At 42.2% G+C, this 21420-nt stretch overlaps 1 protein-coding gene across 2 annotated transcripts in view; it reads left to right on the top strand.

Annotated features, from left to right (window-relative positions):
* PHTF1 (putative homeodomain transcription factor 1) overlaps positions 1–21420 on the top strand; it is a 255671-nt gene that overhangs the window by 99399 nt on the left and 134852 nt on the right. For both annotated transcript variants that reach the window (XM_077294934.1, XM_077294933.1), the window contains exons 6-7: positions 11457–11613; positions 17667–17768. In XM_077294934.1, the coding sequence (XP_077151049.1) occupies positions 11457–11613; positions 17667–17768 (259 nt within the window). The remainder of the gene's footprint in view (positions 1–11456; positions 11614–17666; positions 17769–21420) is intronic.

The following is a 21420-nucleotide window of genomic DNA, read 5'->3' as shown; positions in this document are numbered from 1 at the left end:
GGGTGCTGATGTTGCTGATTGGTCCCCTGACGCTGTGGAGGCCTTTCGGGAGCTTAAGCGCCGTTTTTCCTCTGCCCCTGTGTTGCGTCAGCCTGATGTTGCTCTACCTTTTCAGGTTGAGGTCGACGCTTCTGAGATCGGAGCTGGGGCAGTGTTGTCGCAGAAAAGTTCTGACTGCTCCGTGATGAGGCCTTGTGCCTTCTTTTCCCGTAAATTTTCGCCCGCTGAGCGGAATTATGATGTTGGGAATCGGGAGCTTTTGGCCATGAAGTGGGCTTTTGAGGAGTGGCGCCATTGGCTTGAGGGGGCCAGACATCAGGTGGTGGTATTGACTGACCACAAAAATTTGATTTATCTTGAGACCGCCAGGCGCCTGAATCCTAGACAGGCGCGCTGGTCATTATTTTTCTCTCGGTTTAATTTTGTGGTGTCATACCTACCGGGTTCTAAGAATGTTAAGGCGGATGCCCTTTCTAGGAGTTTTGAGCCTGACTCGCCTGGTAACTCTGAGCCCACAGGTATCCTTAAGGATGGAGTGGTATTGTCAGCCGTTTCTCCAGACCTGCGGCGGGCCTTGCAGGAGTTTCAGGCGGATAGACCGGATCGTTGTCCACCTGATAAACTGTTTGTTCCTGATGATTGGACCAGTAGAGTCATCTCTGAGGTTCATTCTTCTGCGTTGGCAGGTCATCCTGGCATTTTTGGTACCAGGGATTTGGTGGCAAGGTCCTTCTGGTGGCCTTCCCTGTCATGAGATGTGCGAGGCTTTGTGCAGTCTTGTGACGTTTGTGCTCGGGCCAAGCCTTGTTGTTCTCGGGCTAGTGGATTATTGTTGCCCTTGCCTATTCCTAAGAGGCCTTGGACGCACATCTCGATGGATTTTATTTCAGATCTGCCTGTTTCTCAGAAGATGTCTGTCATCTGGGTGGTGTGTGACCGTTTCTCTAAGATGGTCCATTTGGTTCCTCTGCCCAAGTTGCCTTCTTCTTCCGAGTTGGTTCCTCTGTTTTTTCAAAATGTTGTTCGATTGCATGGTATTCCTGAGAATATCATTTCTGACAGAGGGACCCAATTCGTGTCTAGATTTTGGCGGGCATTCTGTGCTAGGATGGGCATAGATTTATCTTTTTCGTCCGCTTTCCATCCTCAGACGAATGGCCAGACCGAGCGGACTAATCAGACCCTGGAGACATATCTGAGGTGTTTTGTGTCTGCTGACCAGGATGATTGGGTTGCTTTTTTGCCATTGGCAGAGTTCGCTCTCAATAATCGGGCCAGCTCTGCCACTTTGGTGTCCCCGTTTTTCTGTAATTCGGGGTTTCATCCTCGATTTTCCTCTGGTCAGGTGGAATCTTCGGATTGTCCTGGAGTGGATGCTGTGGTGGAGAGATTGCATCAGATCTGGGGGCAGGTGGTGGACAATTTGAGGTTGTCCCAGGAGAAGACTCAGCTTTTTGCCAACCGCCACCGTCGTGTTGGTCCTCGGCTTTGTGTTGGGGATTTGGTGTGGTTGTCTTCTCGTTTTGTCCCTATGAGGGTCTCTTCTCCTAAGTTTAAGCCTCGGTTCATCGGCCCGTATAAGATATTGGAGATTCTTAACCCTGTTTCCTTCCGTTTGGACCTCCCTGCATCCTTTTCTATTCATAACGTTTTTCATCGGTCATTATTGCGCAGGTATGAGGTACCGGTTGTGCCTTCCGTTGAGCCTCCTGCTCCGGTGTTGGTTGAGGGTGAGTTGGAGTACGTTGTGGAGAAAATCTTAGACTCTCGTGTTTCCAGACGGAGACTCCAGTATCTGGTCAAGTGGAAGGGATACGGCCAGGAGGATAATTCTTGGGTGAATGCATCTGATGTTCATGCCTCTGATTTGGTTCGTGCCTTTCATAGGGCCCATCCTGATCGCCCTGGTGGTTCTGGTGAGGGTTCGGTGCCCCCTCCTTGAGGGGGGGGTACTGTTGTGAATTTGGATTCTGGGCTCCCCCGGTGGCTACTGGTGGAATTGAACTGGTGTCTTCATCTTCTCTGTTCACCTGTTCCCATCAAGATGTGGGAGTCGCTATATAACCTTGCTGCTCTGTTAGTTGCTTGCCGGTCAACAATGTTATCAGAAGCCTCTCTGTGCTTGTTCCTGCTCCTAGACAACTACTAGATAAGTTGGACTCTTGTCCATGTTTGTTTTTGCATTTTTGTTCCAGTTCACAGCTGTAGTTTCGTTACTGTGTCTGGAAAGCTCTTGTGAACAGGAATTGCCACTCTGGTGTTATGAGTTAATGCCAGAGTTTTAAAGTAATTTCTGGATGGTGTTTTGATAGGGTTTTCAGCTGACCATGAAAGTGTCCTTTCTGTCTTCTGCTATGTAGTAAGTGGACCTCAAATTTGCTAAACCTATTTTCATACTACGTTTGTTATTTCATCTTAATTCACCGCCAATACATGTGGGGGGCCTCTGTCTCCTTTCGGGGTATTTCTCTAGAGGTGAGCTAGGACTAATATTTTCCTCTGCTAGCATTATTTAGTCCTCCGGCTGGTGCTGGGCATCTAGAATCAACGTAGGCATGCTACCCGGCCACTGCTAGTTGTGCGTTAGGTTTAGTTCATGGTCAGCTCAGTTCCCATCTTCCAAGAGCTAGTTCCTATATATGCTGATGCTATGTTCTCTTGCCATTGAGTACATGACAGGTATGATAATAAAGCGTTGTTTTTTGCCTGTTTTTTTTTTTTTTTCCTACGGTGTTCACTGAAGGGGTTAACTAGTGGGACAGTTTTATAGGACGGGTCGTTACGGACACGGCGATGCTAAATATGTGTACTTTTATTGTTTTGGTTTTTTTATTTAGCTAAAGGAAAATATTTATTGGAACAATATACACTCACTGGCCACTTTATTAGGTACACCATGCTAGTAACGGGTTGGACCCCTTTTGCCTTCAGAACTGCCTCAATTCTTCGTGGCATAGATTCAACAAGGTGCTGGAAGCATTCCTCAGAGATTTTGGTCCATATTGACATGATGGCATCACACAGTTGCCGCAGATTTGTCGGCTGCACATCCCTGATGCGAATCTCCCGTTCCACCACATCCCAAAGATTTCATGTTGTTTACGCCAAATTCTGACCCTACCATCCGAATGTCGCAGCAGAAATCGAGACTCATCAGACCAAGCAACGTTTTTCCAATCTTCTACTGTCCAATTTCGATGAGCTTGTGCAAATTGTAGCCTCAGTTTCCTGTTCTTAGCTGAAAGGAGTGGTACCCGGTGTGGTCTTCTGCTGCTGTAGCCCATCTGCCTCAAAGTTCGACGCACTGTGCGTTCAGAGATGCTCTTAGGCCTACCTTGGTTGTAACGGGTGGCGATTTGAGTCACTGTTGCCTTTCTATCAGCTCGAACCAGTCTGCCCATTCTCCTCTGACCTCTGGCATCAACAAGGCATTTCCGCCCACAGAACTGCCGCTCACTGGATTTTTTTTCTTTTTCGGACCATTCTCTGTAAACCCTAGAGATGGTTGTGTGTGAAAATCCCAGTAGATCAGCAGTTTCTGAAATACTCAGACCAGCCCTTCTGGCACCAACAACCATGCCACGTTCAAAGGCACTCAAATCACCTTTCTTACCCATACTGATGCTCGGTTTGAACTGCAGGAGATTGTCTTGACCATGTCTACATGCCTAAATGCACTGAGTTGCCGCCATGTGATTGGCTGATTAGAAATTAAGTGTTAACAAGAAGTTGGACAGGTGTACCTAATAAAGTGGCCAGTGAGTGTATATATTTTTTATTATTATTTATTTAGGATTTTTTTTTTTTTTTACACATGTAATCTTTATTTTTTTTACTTTGCCCCGGGGGGGGGGGGGGGTTGCATCACAGTAAAGTGACAGATCACCGATCTGACACTTTGCTGTGCACTGTGTCAGATCGGCGATCTGACATGCCCAGTAGGGAGGCTTCCCGGCGCCTGCTCTGAGCTGGCGCAGTGAAGCCACCTCCCTGCAGGACCCGGATGCAGCCCCGCGGTCATTTTGGATCTGGGGCTTGCAGGGAGGAGACGCTCGGTACAAGGTGAGCACATCGCCTTGTACCGATCGTCTCAGGGAAGCCTGCAGGGAGCCCCCTCCCTGCGTGATGCTTCCCTGTACCGCCGGAACACTGCGATCATGTTTGATCGCAGTGTGCCGGGGGTTAATATGCCGGGGGCGGACCGTGACCGCTCCTGGCACATAGTGCCGGATGTCAGCTGTGATAGTCAGCTGACACCCGGCCGCGATCGGCCGCGCTTCCCCCGTGAGCGCGGCCGATCGCGCTAGACGTACTATTCCGTCCTTGGGAAGTAGGGCCCACCCCACATGGACGGAATAGTACGTCCAATGACAGAAAGGGGTTAAATGACACAACACTTTAAAAATAACATAAATAGTCACTCAAACCTAAGACTCAGTAAGAGCTTTAACAATCACAAGAATCGTATCTATACCAGTGACCTATAGGTGCGCTCACGCATAATAATCAGCTAAAATAAAGGTTCAAATATTAAAGTGAACCATTTTTACATAAGGATGTAGTGGAATGGCTGAATAGGCGCTAGTCCCCCATTAAATATTTTTTTGTAGAAATCCAATGTGCCAGTCATGGAAAATTAGTGTAATAGCCATATTTACATCAGATGGAAGTGCATTGGGATGTGTCAATGTAGTTTGTCTTCTTCTTTCAAATGCATTGACACACACCAGTTACATTGGGCAGCACAGTGGCTCAGTGGTTAGCACTGTTGCTTTGCAGCCCTGCAGTCCTGGATTCAAATCCCACCAAGATAAACATATGCAAATGGTTTGTATGTTCTCCTTGTGTTTGTGTGGGTTTCCTCTAGGTATTCCAGTTTCCCTCCCAAACTCCAATGAATGCCCTTGCATTCTGATGAAATTCCATACTGAGCGAATGAATAAATGCATAATAAAAAGGAGGCCACTTCTAGTCCAAAATTCTGTACCTAGCCCTACCCCGTTAAAAAAAACAACATGTATGATATACAACAACATTTAAATTGCAACACCATGAAGGATAAGTCATGGAATTAAGGAAATCACAGGATTGATAAAAGTATCAAAACATCTTGCGTTATTCAGTATTATCTATGAACACCACATGCAGAAATACATGCTCTTGCCTACATTGGCATGGTATTAATAAGGTTATTAATGGTTGTCTGAGGAATGTTCTGCCACGCTGAATGCAAGTGGGCACACTAATCGTCAAGATGCATTGCTGGCAGCTTCCTTTGCAGTTGCTGACTAGTGCCATCTGAGCTGTGGTCAATGGGATACAAGTCTGAAGATGCAGCTGGCCATGGTAGCAAGTTTAGGTCACCCAGTCTGCTCACAGTAGCACAAGCAAAATGCGGCCTGGCAATGCTGTTTTGAAAAACAAACCACTTAATAAACACAACCAATGTCAATCACTAATCAAATATGTGTCAAATTAGCATAAAAATAATAAAAGACATCAGTTGTGCAGGGAGGAAATGGCAGACCATTCGGAATAGGACAACCAAAGAAAACACCCGAGCCAGGAAAAATCAAAGGACAAGAAGATATATAAATTAAAATACCTTTATTATTAGCGATAATAAGTACTATACATGCAAAGATGCCCGCACTAAAAATATGATGTTAATAATCAAAAAAATATAATTAAAATAATTGAGAGACAACACAACACCAGGATAAAGGATACAGGAATGGTTATATAATAATTAAAAACAATTTGCCATATACATCAGCCAAGGTATACAGAAAGTGACATAAAAAACACAAGTATGTGAAAAAAGAAATAATTAAAGGTCGTTAATAAATAAGCAAAGAATGGTGTGCACAAGAGTATAAATGAGCGAAATATTTATAAGCCACACTCTAAAGAAATATAAGTGCAAAGTGCAATATAAAAATATTTAAGGACAACACTCTAAAAAATATATACTGTATATATAAAAAGTGCAAAGTGCAAAATAGTGAAAAAATGTTTTTCAAAACCAAACTTGAAAAAATTGAGTGAGACACTATAAGCCGCAGTAGCAAAAAAAGTGGGCAGAAAAAGTAAGAGTCAGTAACAAAGGACACAAAAGGTCATATTAAAAATATATATACAGGGTGGTCCAAAAGTAAGTGGACAGAAAATAATAACATTTATTATTATTATTTATTAGGAATTTTTATTCTATTAAACCAGAGAGTTATGTGACACAAAATAGTTAATAAATAACATTTGCCACATGTCTACTTTACACCAGCACAATTTGGAAAAAAATTTTTTTTTGCTAGGAAGTTATAAGGGTTAAAAGTTGACCAGCTATTTCTCATTTTTACAACAAAATTTACAAAACCATTTTTTTTAGGGACCACCTCACATTTAAAGTCAGTTTGAGGGTCTATATGGCTGAAAATACCCAAAAGTGACACCATTCTAAAAACTGCACCCCTCAAGGTGCTCAAAACCACATACAAGAAGTTTATTAACCCTTCAGGTGTTTCACAGCAACAGAAGCAACAAGGAAGAAAAAAATGAACATTTAACTTTTAGTCACAAAAATGATCTTTTAGCAACAACTTTTTTTATTTTTCCAAGGGTAAAAGGAGAAAGAGGACCCCAAAAGTTGATGTCCAATTTGTCCTGAGTATGCTGATACCCCATATGTGGGGGGGAAACCACTGTTTGGGCACACGTCGGAGCTCGGAAGGGAAGTAGTGATGTTTTGGAATGCAGACTTTGATGGAATGGTCTGCGGGCGTCACATTGCGTTTGCAAAGCCCCTGATGTACCTAACCAGTAGAAACCCCCCACAATTGACCCCATTTTGGAAACTAGACCCCCCCCCAAGAAACTTATCTAGATGTGTGGTGAGAACTTTGAACCCCAAATACCATGTTTGATAAATCTCCCCCTTCATAACCCTATTACACCTACTTTTGGACCACCCTGTACATTAAAATAGCTGGCAAATATCTATGTATATAATTGTCTATGGTCCACTTCCATCTGTTTGTCTGTCTGTCTGTCGGTTTCTCTGTCACAGAAATCCCGCTTCACTGATTGGTCGCGGCCGGCTGGGCACGACCAATCAGCGACAGGCACAGTCCGGCCGCGAATTGGCCCCTCCCTAATCCCCTCCACTCAGTGCCCCCTCCATACTCCCCTCCAGTCACTGCCCACATAGCGTTTTAGCAGTCCGTTAAACGGCATAAAGCAGTGTAACGCAATCCGTTAATGCTGCCATTAACCCTGTAAGTGTGGCCAACTTTTTACTATTGATGCTGCCTATGCAGCATCAATAGTAAAAACATATAATCTTAAAAATAATAATAATAAAAAAAATCATTATATTCTCACCTTCTGGCGTCCGCGGCAGCCTTTCCTGCTCCTCGCGATGCTCCGGTCCCAAAAATGCATTGCGACAATGACCCGGGATGACGTAGCGGTCTTGCGAAACCGCTACGTCATCATGGGTTATTGCCGCAAGGCATTACTGGGAACGGAACGTCGCAAGGAGCATCACTAAAGGCCTGGGCTGGATCCGGGGGCCGCCGGAAGGTGAGTATATAATTATTTTTTATTTTAATTCTTTTTTTTAACAGGGATATGGTGCCCACATTGCTATAAACTACCTGGGCTGTGTTATATACTACATGGGCTGTGTTATATAGTACGTGGGCAGTGCTATATACTACATGGGCTGTATTATATACTGCATGGGCTGTGTTATATACTACGTCGCTGTGCTATATTCTACGTGGCTGTGCTATATACTATGTGGCTGTGTTATATACTACGTGGGCTGTGTTATATACTGCGTGGGCTGTGCTATATACTACGTGGGCTGTGTTATATACTGTGTGGCTGTGCAATATACTACATGGCTGTGCAATATACTACGTGGGCTGTGCTATATACTATGTGGGCTGTGCTATATACTATGTGGCTGCGCTATAAACTACGTGGCTGTGCAATATACTACATGGCTGTGCAATATACTATGTGGGCTGTGTTATATACAACGTGGCTGTGCTATATACTACGTGGCTGTGCAATATACTATGTGAGCTGTGCAATATACTACATGGGCTGTGCTATATACTATGTGGGCTGTGCTATATACTCTGTGGGCTGTGTTATATACTACATGGGCTGTGTTATATACTGCGTGGGCTGTGCTATATACTACGTGGCTGTGCAATATTCTATGTGGCTGTGCAGTATACTACGTGGCTGTGCAATATACTACGTGGCTGTGCTATATACTACGTGGCTGTGCTATATACTACATGGCTGTGCAATATACTACGTGGCTATGCAATATACTACGTGGGCTGTGCTATATACTATGTGGGCTGTGCTATATACTACATGGCTGTGCTATATACTACGTGGCTGTGCAACATACTACGTGGCTGTGCTATATACTACGTGGCTGTGTTATATACTACGTAGCTGTGCTATATACTACGTGGCTGTGCTATATACTACGTGGCTGTGCTATATAATATTTTATTTTATTTTCTACAAGCATTATTGAGTGCCAAGCTTTTTGATACATCTATATAATACGTGGGCTGTGTTGTGTTATAATATGCTACGTGGGCTGTGAGACTCTTTTGCCTGGGGCCCTCAAAAACCTGGAGCTCGCCCTGGCTTCACTGATTGGTCGCGCCTGGCCGGCAGCGAACAATCAGCGACAGATGCAGTCCGGCCGCGAATTGGAGTGGGATTTGAACCACCCTTCGCTAATTGGTCGCGCCCGTCCGTCCGAATCCTGTGTATTCATTGCATTATTCTGAAGTCTTCATAAATAAACTACATACATATTCTAGAATACCCGATGAGTTAGAATCGGCCACCATCTAGTATATTTATAATTCTACATAATAAATGTATGCATTAATAACAATGCTCCAGCCAGTAAGACATAACTGGAAATATGCCCATTGAAGAAAGGTCCGAATATGTTCAATGATACAACTAAAATACAGACAGAAAGCTTGAATTGTGAGCCAAATTACCTGGATTGTGTTGTCACCATGTGCGGAGCACACCCCGACCAGCGTTTTGGTTAAACTCCTTCGTCAGGGTAAAACAGCTGTTGAGACATTTTGGAGAAATCAACGTAACATCAAGCTTTTATTTTACCTAGAATTAAGCCTAGAGGGTTTTGGCTACCCTACATAATGCCATACCACACCATAATCATGTGAGTCATGTTGCATCATGAAGGTCTCTTGATGGTGTTGCTCATGTGGTTTCCAGATTGAGACCAGATGTTGTAATGAAGCAATGGTGGCTGGAATGGAGTCTATCATCTTCAGAGATGTGTCCCGCTTTTGTCTTAGATTCAATGACAACCAGAGATTGGTCTGGAGATCACATAGTGTGTCCTGATTTTGTCTTGGATTCAATGAAAACTAGAGATTTGTTTGGAGATCACATGAGCAACGACATAGAGAAGTCTTCATGAGAGAGTGTCACACTGATCCTACTTTAAGGATTATGATGTGGGATGTTATAATCTTTACACCAGTTACACTAACAGCTAGGTGTTTAATTGATTTGGTAATGACAGTGGTATAGCGATTTCTCCAAAATTACCCAAGAGCTGTTTATTAAAAAATCCAAGCCAGATGTTGTTCGTGCTGCTGTGAGCAGCCTTAGTAGCCTAAACATGCTACCATTAAGGAATGCATAAAAAATGAACCAAAGAAAACGGCACATATGTAATGGGAGTGGTGAATAAATGTGGGTGCTCACCTTGACGGGTTGTTCTATGATGAGCTCATCTCTACTGTAGACAAAGATATAACTGCCCCACAACTTAGTTGAGCCACACAAGGCTAGGATAAATGTTATGCAGAAGAGGACACCTGGATGTGGTGTGCCTAGAAATCATGGACAGATTATTGCCACAATGAGGGATGCAGATGCTCAAAAGAGCCCCCTTTATCAAATGGCAGACTGTAAAAGTTTGATCCTTCGCAACCAACAGCAAGCCCTGCTTCCGTTATTAAAAATGCCCATGAGTCTGACAAGACTCTAATTATAATAACAATAATTATATAAAAGTATAAAGTAGAAACATGATCAAATATATGACAATAAGGGCTTACTCACATGGCCGTCTATTCTCTCATGCAAGAAAATCGGGCACTGTCAAAGTTTGATCCAAGTGCCACCTTAATGTGATCGTATCAATTGTGTGGAGGAGACAGAGAAAGTAATTTTTCCACCTTCTCCATTGTCTCTGTGTCTGTGGTAATTGGACTCTGCTCGGATCACATCCATAGACTTGTATGGGTGCGCATGATCTGATTATCAGATGCACTGGCAGCATGCCGAGATTGTTTTCTCATGCCAAATCGGCATTAGAAAAAAACCTCAGATCTGCACTGACCCATAGTATAACACTGGGCTGAGTGCTATGAGATAAAACATTGAATATAACTTGACCATGTTATACGCTAGTGTGAGCGAGTCCTAAATATGTAAAAGTGAGTTAAAATAACCAAACAATATTTGAATAATGAAAGCACAGTACTCAATAATGTGATGAAGTTGCGCTGGATATTGGATCGAACAGTCATGGTGACCACAAGCTCACCACTCATCTCTGGTATGTTTGTCATTTGACAGATTGAGCGGCAGGACTCACATGTGCTAGGTTTCTAGATCAAGGTTGTTGTGGTGATCAGACTCCTAACACTCAACTGGTTGATGTTTGCACTGACATGAGGTCATGTCATCTTGGATACATACATGCTAAGACAGGAGAAGCAAGACACGTGCGCACAAGGACCATCATCCAGAGACAATCCAGGGGTCGGTGTGGCCACACTCCCCGCTGCCAGTGCTGTATGTGCTGGAATGTCACTGTAGAGTAAAATGTGGCCCGCTCGGACATTTAAAGTCAATGGGCGGTTTGGTAGTAGTGATATGAAAAAAAAACATTGCCAATTTTGTTTAAAGAATCCATGCAACAAAACAAAAACTTGATTAAACAGTGGGTCATTTTTTACTAGATTTCCTTTAATGGCCAAAAGAAGTGTGGGTTTTAAGGAGTTAAGATTGATACATGTGTATTTTTTATAATGTATCATAAATAATAAAGATATGACAACATTAAAGAAAAGGAAGATTCTGTTATCTGAGGTTCCTCACCTTAACAGCACAGAAATTGTACCAGGCCGACCCATCCCTCCTGTTGTCATCGTGGTATCTTATCTCTATATTCCACTGTTGCTGCACATCCCACACTCTTGGCTGCCGATATCACGTGTGGGCTGCGACTGAGAAAATATAAAATAAAAGTAATTCTATTTTGCTGCCAAAGTCTTCATCAATGTTAGAAGGATTTTTATGATTAATGCACTGTTTTCCATTTTGCATCCACTTAGTTTCTGTTCATATATCATTTTTTATAGTGACAGCTATAGTGCTGAACTGCATGGTTCCCGTTGCAAGCGCAAGTGAGCAGACCGGACCAATGTGCCTTATGTTGCTCCTAGGAACGGTTCATTGTCAGATTGTCTCTACACAGGGCAACAGGGTGTCTGGGTCAGCTAGTGGAAAGAGACCAAGGTAGGAGACCAAAATAATGGTTTTCCTTGTATACTCATCTATTATTTTCTTAATATTGTGAATGATTATTGCAGTACATTTTCCTTTGAATGTCTCCAAGTGTTTGCCATCTAATCGGAGAGCAACATTTTGTATAGGCAGAGACCCTGATTCCAGCGATATGTCACTTACTAGGCTGCTGGATGTAGTTTTGATCAAATCACTGGTTTATCAGCAGGAGATTATCACTAGATGGCTAATAAATCTGCTGCCATGTAGTCCACCATATTAAAAAGCTTTGTATAGCCCTATCTCCATTACTGATTAGCAGCTTTCTGCCTATGAACAGTATATATAGAAAGCTGCCAATCATTCGTCTGGGCAGGGTTATACAGAGCTTAGCATTCAGAAATCTGGTAGAAAATAAGACAGGGATTTTATCAGAACTGCAGCAAGCAGCCCATTAAGTGATGCTGGAATCAGTTTGTAACCCTACATCATGCTTTTTTCAGATTGGGTAACAAACACCTGGTGAATGATTTCCTTTAATACGACATAAATGTTATTTGTATGATCCAATATTTTAGATTTTTAGATGGTCATATAAATAGAGATATAAAACTTACTTGTGAGGGCAGAAAACATTTTTGGAAAAAAGCCTACATTAAAGAGGTTGTCCACTACTTTTTCATTGATGACCTATCCAGTGTGGCAAACACTGACTCTGATCCTCGGTAAGATCATTACCACCGGTCAGAGAGCTGCAGTTCCTACGCTGTCAGATAACAGCATGAGCCAGCAGCTTTGATCGGAGGCAAAATGTTTTGTCAGGCTGATAGGAGTACTATTCCCATCAGCCTATGCCTTGGTGATGCTAATAACAGCAAGAGCAGGTGGTGGCTGATGAAAGTATTCATCAGCCAGCACCAGAGCTATAAGTACATTTTAAAAAATGATGCAGATTCCCCTCTATTTTTGATAACCAGTATGGCAAAACTGATAGTTGTGGGCTGAAACCCTCAGCTGTCAGATTTATCATGGTTGGTTATCAAAGACAGAGGGGTCCCCACACCATTTAAAAAAAATATTTAAATAAATAAATACAAAAACAGAGTGGAGGCAACCCCATTTTGACAACCAGCCAAGCTAAAGCAGACAGCTGGGGGCTAGTATTCTCAGGCTGGAAGTACTCCCATCAGTTAATGCCTGTGTCTGAAGGTAAACTTTTTACTGCCGATCACAGCTGCTGGCTCAGAACCACAGTGCTCTGACCGACTCTAATAATATTACCGCCAGTTAAAGCTGCCGGTGTTTCTTGCGCTGTCATGCAGATGACAGTGTTGGAAACACACAATGTTCAGGGTGTCAAACCTGAACAGTAACACGGACTTCATGGAGATGTCTGTGTTCGGGCTCCATGCCCAAACAGTAAGGCCGGCGTCACACTAGCGAGTTTTACGGACGTAAGAGCGCAGAAAATACGTCCGTAAAACTCGCCAAACAAACGGCACAATTATTCTCAATGGGGCTGCTCCTATCAGCCGTATATTATGGTTCAGTATTATACGGCTTTCTACGGCCGTAGAAAATCGCAGCATGCTGCGTTTGTCAGCGTATTGCGCAAATAATACGCCAATGAAAGTCTATGGGGGCGAGAAAAATACAGATTCCACACGAACCAGCAGTGTGACTTGCGAGAAATACGCAGCGGTGTTAGTGAAAAGCCAGTAATTCAATTGCCGGCTTTTCATTTCTCCTTCCCAAACCCGACATGATATGAGACATGATTACATACAGTAAACCATCTCATATCCCCTTTTTTTTGCATATTCCACACTACTAATGTTAGTAGTGTGTATGTGCAAAATTTGGGCGCTGTAGCTGCTAAAATAAAGGGTTAAATCGCAGAAAAAATTGGCGTGGGCTCCCACGCAATTTTCTCCGCCAGAGTGGTAAAGCCAGTGACTGAGGGCAGATATTAATAGCCTAGAGAGGGTCCATGGTTATTGGCCCCCCCGTGGCTAAAAACATCTGCCCCCAGCCACCCCAGAAAAGGCACATCTGGAAGATGCGCCTATTCTGGCACTTGGCCACTCTCTTCCCACTCCCGTGTAGCGGTGGGATATGGGGTAATGAAGGGTTAATGCCACCTTGCTATTGTAAGGTGACATTAAGCCAGATTAATAATGGAGAGGCGTCAGTTATGTCACCTATCCATTATTAATCCAATTGTCTGAAAGGGTTAAAAAACACACACATTATTAAAAAGTATTTTAATGAAATAAACACACAGGTTGTTTTAGTATTTTATTGTTCTCTCAATCCATCCGGAAGACCATCGCTTGGCAAAATAATAAACCCACAATATACATACCCTCTCTGATGAACTGTCACGTCCCACGAGGTAATCCATCTGAAGGGGTTAATCATTTTACAGGCAGGAGCTGTGCTAAAGCACTCGCTCGTGTCTGTAATCCGCCGGGTGCTGAAAGGAAAGCTGAGTGATCTTTACTTACATTGAGTTGCGGTGAGGCGCCCTCTGGTAAATGTTCTCATGAACTGCAGCCTTGGAAAAGTTCCCATGCTCGAGTTCATATGAGTTCATCCACCAGAGGGCGCCTCACCGCAACTCAATGTAATACAGATCACTCTGCTTTCCTTTCAGCACCCGGGGATTACAGACAGCGAGTGCTTTAGCGCAGCTCCTGCCTGTAAAATAATTATCCCCTTCAGATGGATTACCTCGTGGGACCTGACAGTTCATCAGAGGGTATGTATATTGTGGGTTTATTATTTTGCCAAGCGAGGGTGTTCCGGATGGATTGAGAGAACAATAAAATACTAAAACAACCTGTGTGTTTATTTCATTAAAATACTTTTTAATAATGTGTGTGTGTTTTTTAACCCTTTCAAACAATTGGATTAATAATGGATAGGTGTCATAATTGACGCCTCTCCATTATTAATCTGGCTTAATGTCACCTTACAATAGCAAGGTGACAATAACCCTTCATTACCCCATATCCCACTGCTACACGGGAGTGGGAAGAGAGTGGCCAAGTGCCAGAATAGGCGCATCTTCCAGATGTGCCTTTTCTGGGGTGGCTGGGGGCAGATGTTTTTAGCCACGGGGGGGCCAATAACCATGGACCCTCTCCTGGCTATTAATATCTGCCCTCAGTCACTGGCTTTACCACTCTGGCGGAGAAAATTGCGCGGGAGCCCATGCCAATTTTTTCCGCAATTTAACCCTTTATTTTAGCAGCTACAGCGCCCAAATTTTGCACATACACACTACTAACATTAGTAGTGTGGAATATGCAAAAAAAAGGGGGATATGACATGGTTTACTGTATGTAAACCATGTCTCATATCATGTCGGGTTTTTGTGAAGGAGAAATGAAAAGCCGGCAATTGAATTACCGGCTTTTCACAGATATCGCGCTGAATTAAATATAAATACAGAATATATATATATGTGTCTCAATGACATATATATATATATATATATATATATATATATATATATATATACTGTATATATGTTTTACCGAACATTTGAGCACATAAATCCATTCGATGTCGGTTTTGCAAGCCTGCGAGAAAATATCGCAGTACGGATGCCATACAGATTACATACGGAGAATGCCATGCGCAAAATACGCTGACACACCCTGCCTACGGATGACATACGGATCACTATTTTGAGAACATTTCTCCGTATTACGGCCGTATTACGGCCGTAAAACACGGACCGTATTGTCTTACGCTGAGTGTGACGCCGGCCTAAGTGTTCGGTACGGACCCCGAACTTTACTGTTTGAGTTTGCCTATCTCTACCCAGGAGTGTAATTTGAAGCAAGAAGCAGAGCCCAAGGATGAAGTACTAACATAATGTAAATGCCAAACTACCTAGGAGAGGGACATCAGGGGTGCACTTTGGTTAATGTAGTAACTTATCCTTCCAGTGAATGGCACATTATCCAAATATAGCTGACATTCTGCCACGACAGCATTAATCAAATCATATTTAGCCTAACATATAAAACAAGAGGGGATTATAGGGAGAGAAATGGGAAGCGCAGACTTCTGAGTGTAGTAGTTAGTTTCATGACATTATACCTGAGGAAGACTAAGAAGTCGAAACCGGTTGTATTTTAGTTTAAAATAAAAATCATCCTTGAATCAGAATATCGAGTTCCATCATCAAATTTTTACAAAGAATTTAACCTAACATGATTTTGTTAAAAAACCAAGCCAACACACTGCTCTATTGACAGAAATATAAAAAGGTTATAGTGACTCTTGAAATGCAGCGGAATAAAAGCAATTTTGTGCAGATGTAGTAAAACATGAAGAAACTATTTGGTTACTGGCAAATTCATAAAGACCAATAGTGAAAAAAGGTAACACATTTATGCGGCACAATGCTTATTGGAAAAGCAATGATGTAATTAATTTTTTTTAATACCCCACCGAAGAAAAGTAAAAAAAAGTTACTCGAGTCATATTTCATCTAAATGTTGCCATGTGAGAATACAAATCATCCTGCACAAAACAAGCTCTTATGCAGCTACTCCAACTGAAAAATAAAATGCGGTAGCTATGGCCGTCTGAACGCGGAGATGAACAAACAAAAATAATTGACCTTCTTTGACATGTTCTTATATAACATATCGAAACGAGAGTAAGGGCTCTTTCAGACATCAGTATGTCTAGTACGAATTCTACCCATTTTTTTCACAAATAGAACTCGTACCTCTTATAGTCTATGGGGCAGTTTACCGTATATTTTTGCTGACCGAGTTGTACGCACAAAATAACAGAGACTTGTCCTGCTTTGATCCAAATCTAGGATCAATATCACCAATTCAAGTCTATCAGTCTGGTTTTTATGGAACATTCAACGTGAGAATATTGGGAAACGGACATTATTTTTTTCCTCTGAGAAAAACCGATAATCTGATCAAACTCTGATGACGTCTTAATGAGTCTTAACAGTTACAAATCATAAAAATGTAAAGGGAAACCATGATTAGAAAATGGTCTATGATTTAATTTAGGTTTTTGTGGCACATGTATTTTTTTAAAAGTTTTGGGAACTTTTTCTCTTTAAATCACGATCTTTGTTTTTTGTTTTTTTTTAAAGTTACTAATCTTGTCATTTTAACATTGGCTACTGGGTTTATTATAGACTTATACTTCATGTTCTTCCAGGAAGAGTTTTCAACATTTTTTTTATCCACTGTGGCAGGATTACAATGACTGGTAACAGCTCCATACACAGTTATTAACAAAGGATCCCCCAATCACAATAGGTGATGTCACTACTGACCCTGCTCACCCTCCATTTACCGTACAATCACCTCATTAGACACTTCAATACAAAAGATAAGGTCAGCGTCTGTTCATTGTGGCTATGTACATATGTTGTTTCCTAAAACAATAGGTAGTTAGAGTGTAAAGATAAAGCACTAGTCACTAATATTAAAATTACAGGATTTCTATTTTTAGTTTTTTAATACTGTTCGTGATATGTAAAAAAAACATTGTAAGAAAAAAATACATTTAGCACAAAAACCTGAATTAAACAATAGGTAAGTTTCTGATTATAGCCTTCTTTTAAAAGAACAAAATGGAGACAGCCACTAAACTCTCAATGTCCTTATACATTATTTCCATTTATTTTACTTTTACTAAATGTAGCGGCATAATATTAGAGATCAAAATAAAAGCCCCCAGAAAAATATGCTTTCATTTACATATACATTATATTAATATATCTTAAAAAATACAGGTAGTCCTGTAGTAATTGTTGCTTGAGGATGCTACAGCAAGTGATATGCAAATTTCCCGTCACATGCGTGATACAGGTTTATAGATTGGGTTATTACGCATAATGAGCTATGTTCAGAAATGTAATGCTTTTCCCCTAGAATAGGTTTTGCCTCCTGTTTTATTTTGCATGTCATATACGCACTGCTATAGCTACTAAAAACAAGTGATAAAAGCATTTTGCCCACAGCTACTTGGTTTGAAATAGCCTTATAATTATTTAATTTGCTTTTATATAGAAAATTACACAAATCACTGAATAGTGATGACAAAAAGGACTTCAGCAAGTACTCAAAGGCACCAGCTTCCTGCAGCCGACTGAAATCCCTCTTCTGCCACAGGTAAGCTTGCAGATTACTGAAATATTTCTGTACATTGTGAACATGGAAATTTGTATGTAATACTGAGCTATTTCTTTATGTTTTATTGAAATAGGGATGTGTACTAAACCACAATAACAGTGGCCACCATTAAGCCTAAATTTAGGCTGGAGCTACCACATCGACTTTGGCTATGACATCGGTCACTAAGCAAAAGATCGTTGTAAGCAGCAAGCAAGTTGCAAATGTCTGACTTGCTTGTCAGGGGTCCAGTGCCACTCCACACGCATGCATTATGCTGAAATTAGTGATGAGAGAGTAATAAAATGCTCTGGTGCTTGTTTTGATTCACGAGTGTAATGGAAGTCAATGGAAAATACAAACATTATTCTGGTGGACCCCTCCAGGAGGTCTCGGGGGCAGTAAAATTGCTGAAATGTATGATAAAAAAATGCTCAAATGGAATAGGAATAGCATGGGGAATATGCTTAAACACATTTCTAACTCTCAGGTCGCTTCTGGGAAAAAGAGTATTCCACCACTTTTACGGACTGGCAATAAAACATACAAACCCAAATATGGATTTTCCAAGAAAAAATGTTAGGAAACATTCTTTCCTGAATAATGACTTGTATATAAGGCAAACTAAAAAAGACAGAAAAAAGCCTCCTCCACCCCTTAGGCTATGTTCACATATAGCATTTTTGCACTTTCTCAATGCTTTAAATGGTGAAAAAAAACATTTACCAGTAAATGTAATTTTAACATTTTACTACCTTATCTGGACATGTGAGACACATGCTGTTTAATTTATGAAGAAGGGACTGTGAAACTTACCAAGCTCATGCAGACAATGCAAGAACTGGCAAAAATTAGAAGGATACACCCTTTATTAAACATAAAGGAGGGTCTCATACATATTCTGTTAAAATTCTTAGGTACTGTGACTCATATACTCATAAAGCAAATGCACTATGTGTAAGGGCTAACAAAACATGATACACTTTGGAAGACATGCAGGTGAGGGCCTCAGACAAATAGACACATAGAGGAGGGATCTGATTCAATTCTGGTACAATTTTGAAAAGATTCTGACTGTGAAATTAGGAAAGCTTATGCAGTCAGTGCGAAGCCTAGCTAAACTTACAAGGAGGCATTGCAATGCAGCCAACAAGACACGTAGAGGGGTATAGTAGAGTTGAGCGACTTTTACTTTTTTAGGATCGAGTCGGGTTTCGCGAAACCCAACTTTCTCAAAAGTCGGGTCGAGTGAAATCGGCTGATTAATGCGTAAAGTCAGGGGCCGACTGAAACACAAAACCCAATGCAAGTCAATGGGGAATCAAAGTCGGCAGAGAGTGGAGGACAGGAAAACACCTACAGTGCCCATTTTAATGCCAAAAACATCAATTATTATTACTGAAGCTTGTCAATCTTACTTTACTTTATAATAATAGTTAGGTATTGAAAACTGGGGGTCATTTGGCTAAATTTGTGGGGGGGTAGGGCAGGCTCAAGTTTTTCGTTGGCCCAGGAAACGCGGAATACGTCACGGCGGTGGAGCAGGGAGAGTTAAGCATTTAAACTTTGCAAGTGCTGTGATCATGAGCAAGAAGGGGGGGGGCCACTCATTCGCATTGGCACTGGCACAGGACCCCTCAAAGTACGGCGGTGTGTATGACGGCGGGGGCGCCTCCCACCGGCAGAGACACTTTTGCGGACTATAAGGGGCCCTGTACCAGTGAGGTTGCCAACGAGTATGCCCCCCCACCTGATGAAGGAACCTGCACTTTCATCTGCACCTTCCTCTTTGTCCCCGTGTAAGGTGGTATAGTATGCGGGAAGGGGAACCTGACTTTCAGCAGGGTCAGATTCTGGCTGTGTAGTGCAAGGGGAATGTAGTGGTCTGGGTCAATGTACCAGCAGAGTCATCTAGCAGTGGCTGGGCAATGGGCAGGATGGCGAGGAAACACAGATATATGCCCAAATAATAAAGTAGGCTAAATGCAGTTCAAAACTGGTAACAGGACTAAACAGGCGGCATAGCTTTGTTCAGCGGAGGACAACTGTAATGAGAGGCTGACAATTAGTAGGCCCAATAAAGTAAGTAGGCTAAATGCAGTTCAAAATTGGTAACAGGAGTAAACTGGCAGCATAGCTTTGTTCAGCGGAGGACAACTGTAATGAGAGGCTGACAATTAGTAGGCCCAATAAAGTAAGTAGGCTAAATGCAGTTCAAAATTGGTAACAGGAGTAAACTGGCAGCATAGCTTTGTTCAGCGGAGGACAACTGTAAGGAGTGGCGCAGACAGACTTAGTAGGCCTAAAATAAAAAAGTAGGCTAAATGCAGTTCAAAATTGGTAACAGGAGTACACAGGCGGCATAGCTTTGTTCAGCGGAGGACAACTGTAATGAGAGGCTGACAATTAGTAGGCCCAAAAAAGTAAGTAGGCAAAATGCAGTTCAAAACTGGTAACAGGAGTGAACTGGCGGCATAGCTTTGTTCAGCGGAGGACAATTGTAAGGAGTGGCGCAGACAGACTTAGTAGGCCTAAAATAAAAAAGTAGGCTCAATGCAGTTCAAAATTGGTTACAGGAGTACACAGGTGGCATAGCTTTGTTCAGCGGAGGACAATTGTAAGGAGTGGCAGACACAGTTAGTAGGCCCAAAAAAGTAAGTAGGCTAAATGCAGTTCAAAACTGGTAACAGGAGTAAACAGGCGGCAAAGTTTTGTTCAATGGAGGACAGCAGTAATGAGTGGCGCAGACACAGTTTGTAGGCCCACATTAAAAAAGTAGGCTCCAAGCAGTTCAAAAATGGTAACAGGAGTAAACAGGCAGCATAGCTTTGTTCAATGGAGGATAGCTGTAATGAGTGGCGCAGACAGAATTAGTAGGCCTAAAATAAAAAAGTAGGCTAAATGCAGTTCAAAATTGGTAACTGGAGTACACAGGCGGCATAGCTTTGTTCAGTGGAGGACAGCTGTATTGAGTGGCGCAGACAGAAACAGGTAGTAGGCCTAAAATAAAAAAGTAGGCTAAATGCAGTTCAAAACTGGTAACAGGAGTAAACAGGTGGCATGGCTTTGTTCAATGGAGGACAGCTGTAATGAGTGGCGCGGACACAGTTTGTAGGCCCACATTTAAAAAGTAGGGTCCAAGCAGTTCAAAAATGGTAACAGGAGTAAAGAGGTGACATAGCTTTGTTCAATGGAGAACTGCTGTATTGAGTGGCGAAGACAGAATTAGTAGGCCTAAAATAATAAAGTAGGCTAAATGCAGTTCAAAATTGGTAACTGGAGTACACAGGCGGCATAGCTTTGTGCAGTGGAGGACAGCTGTAATGAGGGGCAGACACAGTTAGTAGTCCCTATCAAACAAGTAGGCCAAATGCAGTTTAATATTTGAAACAGGAGTAAACTGGTGGCTCAGCTTTGTTCAGTGGAGGAGAACAAGCAGCGGCAGACACCGTTAGTAGGCCCAACCAAACAAGTTGGCCAAATGCAGTTTAATATTCGAAACAGGAGTAAAGTGGCGGCTCAGCTTTGTGCAGTGGAGAAAAGCAAGGAGCGGCAGACAGTTAGTAGGCCCAACCAAACAAGTTGGCCAAATGCAGTTTAATATTCGAAACAGGAGTAAAGTGGTGGCTCAGCTTTGTTCAGTGGAGGAGAA

This window comes from Ranitomeya variabilis, chromosome 3 (genome assembly GCF_051348905.1).
Source record: "Ranitomeya variabilis isolate aRanVar5 chromosome 3, aRanVar5.hap1, whole genome shotgun sequence".
NCBI classification, from domain to species: domain Eukaryota; kingdom Metazoa; phylum Chordata; class Amphibia; order Anura; family Dendrobatidae; genus Ranitomeya; species Ranitomeya variabilis.
The sequence above is the reverse complement of the archived record's forward strand: the minus strand, read 5'-3'. Positions and strand labels throughout refer to the sequence as shown.